General features: G+C 43.9%; 1 protein-coding gene across 1 annotated transcript; it reads right to left on the bottom strand.

Moving 5' to 3' along the window:
* Window positions 1-6,611: 6,611 nt before the first annotated feature.
* Window positions 6,612-8,033, bottom strand: LOC145406609 (uncharacterized). The gene has a single exon (XM_080277685.1). The coding sequence runs from the start codon at window positions 8,031-8,033 to the stop codon at window positions 6,612-6,614; it is 1,422 nt and encodes a 473-aa protein (XP_080133811.1).
* Window positions 8,034-9,333: the final 1,300 nt, after the last annotated feature.

Raw genomic sequence — 9,333 nt, 5'->3', positions numbered from 1 at the left:
GGCCACTTGACTTTGAGTTATTTGTTTTACGGGGAGGGGCACTAACCCTCCACCAACCCACTTGTTGACACGTAGGCAGCACGTATGGGTTGGTTATATGGTTACCACCCAGCGTTGTAAATGGTTTCTTGGCTTACAGGAAACCATTGGGCTTGTCACTCAATGTAAAGCCACCTGTAAAGGAAAGAAAAGCAATAAGAAGTGACAGGAAAGATGCGAGAAATAGGAAGAGAGGAGGGCAGGCACAGAAAAAGACTGATACAGGCTAAGGAAGAAGTAGGCAGCACTACATCAAGTGAGTGGATGATGGTCGCCACCACCTACCACCAATAATAATAATAATAATAAAAATACTCCGGTACTACAACAACAACAACAACAACAACTACTACTACTACTACTACTACTACTGCTGCTACTACTACTACTGTAATAATAATAATAATAATAATAATACGGTACTACAACAACAACAACAACAACAACAACTACTACCACTACTACTACTACTACTACTGTAATAATAATAATAATAATAATAATAATAATAATAATAATAATTCTGTTCACAAAGTAGGCAGTAATTATTTTTCTCATTGAACTATAACGAGATGATAACCCAAGAATATGATGCTAGTCACGAAGAAGTGCTATGGAATGGATGTACTGCTAACATGAAATTAACACTAGAATCTGCTCCCTAACACCTCTTCCTGAGCGATTTATTTTGCCGATATAACGAGGGCCCGCGTCGGTTAAGGAAGCTCCCTAACACCTCTCCGTAAGCGATTTATTTTGCCGATATAACGAGGGCCCGTGTCGGTTAAGGAAGCTCCCTAACACCTCTTCTTAAGCGATTTATTTTGCCGATATAACCAGGGCCTGTATCGGATAAGGAAGCTCCTAACACCTCTTTCTAAGCGATTTATTTTGCTTGTTACACCTTGCCGTCCGCTTCTGTGTTACCTGAATCATTCTTATATCGCCATACTCCGCATAAATAACGTAATAAGCAAAATAAATCGCTTAGGGAGAGGTGTTAAGGAGCATCCTTAACTGACGGGAGAGAGAGAGAGGTGAGGGGAATTGGGGAAGACAGAGAGGGGAAGAGAGGGGTGAGGAGGGAGGGAGAGGGGAAGAGAGAGAGAGAGAGGTGAGAGAGAGAGAGAGAGAGAGAGAGGTCAGGGGAGTTGGGGGAGACAGAGAGAGGAAGAGAGGGGTGAGGAGGGAGTGAGAGAGGGGAAGAGAGGGGTGAGGAGGGAGAGAGAGAGGCGAGGAAGGAGAGAGAGAGAGAGAGAGAGAGAGAGAGAGGCACATCAAATCTGAAACGATAATTATAAATATCAACAACAACGTTACGGTGTTATAAGGAGGATAAATCGCTAAGGTAAAGGTGTTAGGTACAGCCATTATGCCACCTGGAACATGGATGAATTCCTCGTATTCTCAGGAGGCTCCCTAACACCTCTTCCATAGCGATTTATTTTGGGGTGTGGCTGGTTAATATCCTTTTGTACGTTATTTATGCAGAGTATGGCGATATTGGAAGGATTTATGTGACACAGAAGACAGTAAAGTGTAATAAGCAAAATAAATCGCTTAGGAAAAGGTGTTAGGGAGCTTCCTGCTGCAAGACCCGCTACGTCAAGATGTCTATAGTGTTTTCACCTTAACTTGGGCCAGATTTTCGTCCTTCTGTAGCTGACTTCACGTAGTAGTAGTAGTAGTAGTGGTAGTGGTAGCACTATTAGTAGCAGTAGTAGTGGTATTAGTAGTTGTAGTAGTACTATTATTATTGTTATTATTATTATTATTATTATTATTATTATTATTATTATCATTAGTAGTAATAGTAGTAGTAGTGGTGGTGGTGGTAGTGGTAGTAGTATCAGTAATAATGATAGTAATAATAATAATAATAATAATAATAAAAATAATACCGGCAATAATAAAGCATATTACTACTACTACTACTACTACTACAACTATTACTATTACTACTACTACTACTGCTACAACAACTATTACTACTACTACCACTACTACGATAATTCTTTCACCTTGGCCCAGATTTTCGTCCATATTACACGTAGCTGGTAGAAAAAGACAATACTACGGCACTGCATCCTTTCCATAGCACTTCTTCGTGACTAGCATCATATTCTAGTGCTACTCTATCGCTGGAACTCAGCACTATGGAGAGATGGTAATTTTAGGCCAAGTTGGAGTGAAAGGAGTGGAGTACAATTTCTCCAGCACTTCTTCGTGACTAGCATCGTATTCTGGTGCTACTTTATAACTCAGAGTGGAAGATGAAATTATATATGTCACATTTATTTATTTATTTATTTTGGAGAGGGTTGATAAAGACAGAATTTCCTCACTTTCAAAAATTAATCAAAAAAGTAAGAAAATAATAAAGAAAATAAATCGGATGTTAAATGGCGTTAAGGGACAAAGAGTGCTTTTTTTGAGTGACTTTTTTCTTGGAAGATAAGAAAATGAAATTCGGATTTTCTTTTTATTTATATTTTGGAATTGAAACGATTATGTCCGGAGTTACAGTATATTATTATTGTTATTATCATCATCATCATCATCATCATCATCATCATCATTATTATTATTATTATTATTATTATTATTATTATTATCATCATGATCATCATCATCATCATCATCATCATCATCATCATCATCATCATCATCATTATTATTATTATTATTATTATTATTATTATTATTATTATAAAATTAGACTATAATTCCGTATGCAGATAATTTTATGTCACATTATCGCCAACGTCAAACGATTTATTATTATTATTATTATTATTATTATTATTATTATTATTATTTTGACGAGAGAATATTTTTGTCTGAAAGGTAATTTATAAGGAAAATGAAGAGAATAATTATGATGATGATGATGATGGTGGTGATGGTGGTGATGACGATGATGATGGTGATGATGATGATGATGATGATGGTGGTGATGGTGGTGATGACGATGATGATGGTGATGATGATGGTGGTGGTGGTGATGGTTATGATGATGGTGGTGGTGGTGGTGATGGTGATGATGATGATGATGATGATGATGGTGGTGGTGGTGGTTGTGATGATGATGATGATGATGGTGGTGGTGGTGGTGGTGGTGATGATGATGATGATGGTGGTGGTGGTGGTGGTGGTTGTGATGATGATGATGATGATGATGATGGTGTTGGTGGTGGTGATGGTGGTGATGATGATGGTGATGGTGGTGGTGGTTGTGATGATGATGGTGGTGGTGGTGGTGGTGGTGATGATGATGATGGTGATGGTGGTGGTGATGATGATGATGGTGGTGGTGGTGGTGATGGTGGTGATGATGATGGTGGTGGTGGTGATGGTGGTGATGATGATGATGATGATGATGATGATGGTGGTGGTGATGACGATGATGATGGTGATGATGATGATGATGATGATGGTGGTGATGACGATGATGATGGTGATGATGATGGTGGTGGTGGTGATGATGATGGTGGTGGAGGTGATGGTGGTGGTGGTGGTGGTGGTTGTGATGATGATGATGATGATGGTGTTGGTGGTGGTGATGGTGGTGATGATGATGGTGATGGTGGTGGTGGTTGTGATGATGATGGTGGTGGTGGTGGTGGTGATGATGATGATGATGGTGGTGGTGGTGGTGGTGATGATGATGATGGTGGTGGTGGTGGTGATGGTGGTGATGATGATGGTGGTGGTGGTGATGATGATGATGATGATGATGATGATGATGGTGGTGGTGGTGATGGTGGTGGTGGTTATGATGATGATGGTGGTGGTGGTGGTGATGGTGGTGATGATGATGATGATGCTCCTTTGAAAATATGGGAACGGGTTACTTAGGGTTATTGATGTCTACCTCTCCTCACGTATTTGTTACTCCCTCTGCCACATCCACGCCCACACCGGCAGACTGAGCCGAATTTCTAGTGGAACCAGCGCCATATAGTTTTGTTTTTATCCTAACACCTCTTCCTTAGCGATTTATTTTTTGGATATGGCTGGTTAATATCCTTTTGTGTTATTTATGCAGAGTATGGCGATATTGGAAGGATTTATATAACAGAGAGGAGGAAAGTAAGGTGTAATCCACAGAATAAATCGCCTAGGAAAAGGTGTTAATAAGCACCCCAACACCTCTTCCTTAGCGATTTATTTTTGGATATGGCTGGTTAATATCCTTTTCACTGTTATTTATGCAGAGTATGGCGATATTGGAAGGATTATATAACAGAGAGGAGGAAAGTAAGGTGTAATCCACAAAATAAATCGCCTAGGAAAAGGTGTTAATAAGCTCCCCAACACCTCTTCCTTAGCGATTTATTTTTGGATATGGCTGGTTAATATCCTTTTGTCTGTTATTTATGCAGGATTGGAAGGATTTATATAACAGAGGAGGAAAGTAAGGCGTAATCCACATAATAAATCGCTTAGGAAAAGGTGTTAGGGAGCTTCCTTAACCAACAGGAATACCGGCTTAAATCCTGTTTGCATAAAGTAGGCATGAATCTCTTTGGTTTCTAGTCTTACCTTCACTTGGCTCCCTAACACCTTTTCCTGAGCGATTTATTTTGCTTATTGCACCATACTCTCCTATTCTGTGCTAAACAAATCCCTCCAACATCGCCATACTCTGCATAAATAACGTATCAAAGGATATTAACCAGCCATATCCAAAAATAAATCGCTAAGAAAGAGGTGATAGGGAGCTGAGTTGAAGGGGGCTACGGATTTTTGCCAGGCTACAGTATACGCACTATAGTTTTCTCTCTCTCTCTCTCTCTCTCTCTCTCTTACACACACACACACACACACACACACAGGATGAGGTCGATTTTCAGTGACTTAAAAGTGAGACGACGTTGTGTGTGTGTGTGTGTGTGTGTGTGTGTGTGTGTGTGTGTGTGTGTGTATGTGAGAGAGAGAGAGAGAGAGAGTTAATTAGAGTTAGGGTGGGTTACGATGAGACGTGATGCATGCCAGCGAGCGAATTGATAATAGTAATAAAGTCTTTAATTGGTTAGGGGTAGGTAGGGGTGATGATGATGATGAGGAGGAGGAGGAGGAGGAGGAAGAAGAGGAGGAGGAAGAGGAGAGGAGGGTGAGGAAAAGTATGATGATGATGATTATGATGATGATGATGATGATTATGATGATGATGATGATGATGATGAGGATGATGATGAGGATGATGATGATGATGATGAGGAGGAGGAGGAGGGGAGGAGGGAAAAAAAGAGGAGAATAATAATAATAATAATAATAATAATAATAATAATGGTCCAGAATATACCGATAAAAATTCAAGCCCTTCACTCCGATGACTCATTTATTTATTTATTCTATATATTTATTTTTAAGACGATTTTTTTGGAGTTAGGTTTTTTATTTTTATTCATTAATTTATATTTTATTTCAGAGGTTTTATATTGCCTTTATTAACCCCTTCAGAGAGGTGGGTATTATGAGCTTAATTAAATCGTCTGTTTGTAATAATAATAATGATGATAATGATAATAATAATAATAATAATAATGGTAGTAATAATAATGATAATAGAAATAATGATGATGTTAATATAATGATAATAATAATAATAATAATAATAATAATAATAATAATAGTGGTAGTAGTAGTAGTAGTGGTGGTGGTGGTGGAGGTGGTGGTGGTGGTAGTTGTAGTAATAGTAGTAGTAATAATAATAATAATAATAATAATGATAATAATAATAATAATAATAATAATAATAATGGTAGTAGTAGTAGTGGTAGTGTTTGTAGCAGTAGTAGTAGTAGTAAGTTATAATAATAATAGTAATAGTAGTAGGGGGAAGGGCAGTGAAATGGCAGGGGACAGGACGACATGGAGGCGATTTGTTTGTGGGCGCCCCGTACGGGATTAAGACGCCTGGCAATAGATAGATGGAAAAATATTAAAAATTATCATGCCCTCTCTCCCCTAGTAACTGCATTTTTGTTATTATTTGAGAGAGAGAGAGAGAGAGAGAGAGAGAGAGAGAGAGAGAGAGAGAGACAGACAGACAGAGGAAAGAAGAAAATGCGTCTCTGGATTCGCCGAGGTCATACATTCGATAAGGCGGATCCTTTAAAAGTGAAATTTCCTCAACACTTTTTCCATAGCGATTTATTTTTCACGTTACACCTCCGTATCGTCTTCTGTATTTTCGATTTTTATTTCGAAATTGAGACATTCAGAAAATTTGGTTGTGGTGTAATATGCAAAATAAATCGCTTAGGAAAATTTGCCACGGAGCTTCCCCATTTCAGAATACGGCCGCTTGTGATAGGAAATTGAGAGGAAAAGTATTATTGTCAGTTTCCGTGTGTGTGTGTGTGTGTGTGTGTGTGTGTGTGAGAGAGAGGATGTAAGGGCTGTAAGAAAACACAAATTACTGACAATAATTATTATTTTTTGTATATAATTTATAACGTTTTATACACACAGTGTTGTACAGCTTTGGTGATGAAGGAAGGGAAGGGAGTGTACACACGTGATACATACACTATATACACAGTGCAGGAGCGCCGCCCCCCACACTAACTGGGTCGTGCCACCACCGTCACAGGCTTGAACACTGCCCCCCGACCTGCACCTGCGCCCGCACCCGCACCGTCGCTGCTGCTGACACCACCGACACCACCACTGCTGGTTGTGGTGACAGGGGGCCCGGGGGTGCCGCCCCCCAGCCCTGCTACACCCGCCCCGGCAGTGGCCATGCTGGGGGAGAGGCTGACACCCCCGCTGGCCAGGCTGTGTGTGAGGCTGGCCTGGGACAGGATGGAGCTGCGGTACATTTCAAACGGTGAGACGGGCGCGGCGCCCCCCAGACCCCCCAGCAGCAGGGGTGACGGACCCGCTAATGTGGACGGCGGCGGTGGTGGACCGGTGACAGGCGAGTCAGACAAGAGACGGTCCACGCTGAAGGAAGTGACGGCGTGATGGCCTGGCCCGGGCGTGAGGGCGGTGGGCTTGGGCAGGCCTGAGGGCGGCACGGGGCCAGTAAGCGGGGCGGGGCCGGGCGGCAGCGGGGTGGAGTAATATGATGGAGTGTACCCGCGGTATATTGCGGCGGCGGCGGCGGCTGCAGCGGTGGCCTGCTGATACAGTGGTGCTGACGCGAAGGCACCAGGGAGGGCCCCGGGGAGGGAGGTGGGGAGAGAGCTTGGCGCCAGGGCCCCGCCGAGACCAGCGGCGGCGGCGGCGGCGGCGTAGGGTGCGAGGGTGAAGGGCGGGTAGCAGCCAAACCTGCCGAGCAGCGACTGCTTGAAGGCGGCCAGTCTGTTCCTGGAGGCGGTGGTGGAGCGGCGGCGCAGTTTGCCGGTGGTGCCGCCGATAAAGACGTCGTCGGCGGACGGGTCCAGCATCCAGTAGTTGCCCTTGCCGGGGTCGTCGTAGTGGCGCGGCACCTTCACGAAGCACTTGTTCAGGCTCAGGTTGTGCCGGATAGAGTTCTGCCAACCCTGCTTGTTCTCGCGGTAGTACGGGAAGTTCTTCATTATGAACTCGTAGATGCCGTTCAGGGTGAGCCGTTTCTCCGGCGACGATCGGATGGCCATCATGATGAGGGCGTTGTAGCTGAACGGCGGCTTCTCGTGTTTTTTCTTCTCCTCTCCTTCTTTCTTCTCACTGTCTCCATCTTTCTTGGCGTCCTTGTCCTTGTCACTCTGGTCCTCAGGTTCAGAGTCTGACATGGGTCCAGGACTCACCGCCCCCGTCACATCGATATCCACGTCAACCTCTTCCTCGTCGTCGTCGTCGGCTGTCGTCATTTCCACGTCATCCACCAGCAGCTCATCCTTGGGGGTGGCCACGTCCCTCGCCAGGTGAACGGAGGTGTCCAGTGTGGGCGTCTCCAGCGCGGTCTCCGGCAGGATGGAGTTGATGGAGAAGGAATGTTTGAGCGGCGTGCGTGCTGCCATGGCCGAGCGGACGTCCCACAAGGCTACACTGCTGACCATCGTAAATAATCGGACAAGGGTAGCACAGCGCCTCACTCCTTCACACACTCACGCCCAGCCGGGGTAGACACAAAGCCATAGCCCTGTCACTCAACCCCCGACAGCTGACCGATAGGGAAAGCACCCTGGACGTTCAGAGGCTATTTCTAACAGCCGATAGTGCGGTGACGTCTTTTTTCAGTACGTTCCAGCTTCTTTCAGACGATTTTTGCAGCTCAGGACAGCGCTGTGGTGTTCATGAAGGCTGTATCTCACCCCTCCTCTTCGCAAAGTCTCTCTCAAGCTCAACGAAGTCTCAAGGTAACAAGAATCTGCTAAAAAATTCGTCAGGGGAGGCAAGGAGTGGCACAGCAGCGATTCACAGCCGTCACGGAGAGAGCAGTGATGAACTAGAGAAGAACTGTCAACGGGGTGAGGAGGAGGAGGGAGCGAGTTAATAAATACGTGAAGGTGCGACACAGCAAATCAGTTGGTATTACGTGATGGCGCGGCACAGCAATTCTCTGCCCTCACGGTGTAGCTGTAACTGTGGTCCGCACTCTATACCCCGGTCACACCCTCTTGTCCCGCCCACCTCGAGTCTGTTGCCTAACTCCGCCCACCTAGCGCCTGTATTTGGCGCCTCCCATCCCCGCCCGCCAGCCACTCCACGCTCAGAATGGGTGACGGTCCCCGCCCACGTAAGAGTTGCCAGATGTTGATTGATAGTCTTAGTCTACCGTAAATGACATGGGAGAATTCTTAGCTCCTCTTACTTAGCGATTTATCTTCCATCTCTGCACCTTGCTTTCTCTTCTGTACCCTGTATATCAGTTCAGTTTCGATACAAGTGGCATCAGTAAAATACAAAATGATTATTAAGTTGCCGGAAAGTGATTGTAAAGGTTGCTAAACACGGGGTCTTATTTTCTCTTGCCTTAGAGGTGTCGTCTTCTAGGGGAATGTTGGGACTGAGAATAAATTGTCAGCCTTATTGATGCCCTTGTAACTGATAGTCGTTAATTAGAACCCTTATTTATTTATCTTCCTATATTTCTGGTAGGGCTACTTAACACGTTTTCCTGAGCGATTTATTTTGCATGTCACACACTGCTATTGAGACTTATATCGAAATTGCTCCAAGTAATGAATAAGACAATGCAACAAGCCACAAACTCGATGAAGACATGTTTGCATCGCGTCTTGGTGTTCAGAATTTAGCAGTTAAAATTGCTGATGTTTTGAGAAGGTTAGTGGAGAAGCGAGTAATAAGAGAGGTTAAATCGTTGTTTGTTAGTCGGTAGTAGTAGTAGTAATAGTA

Source organism: Coenobita brevimanus, chromosome 71 (genome assembly GCF_032717465.1).
Source record: "Coenobita brevimanus isolate Jiangsu-jjx chromosome 71, ASM3271746v2, whole genome shotgun sequence".
Classification (NCBI taxonomy): domain Eukaryota; kingdom Metazoa; phylum Arthropoda; class Malacostraca; order Decapoda; family Coenobitidae; genus Coenobita; species Coenobita brevimanus.
This window is presented reverse-complemented; position numbering and strand designations above follow the sequence as displayed.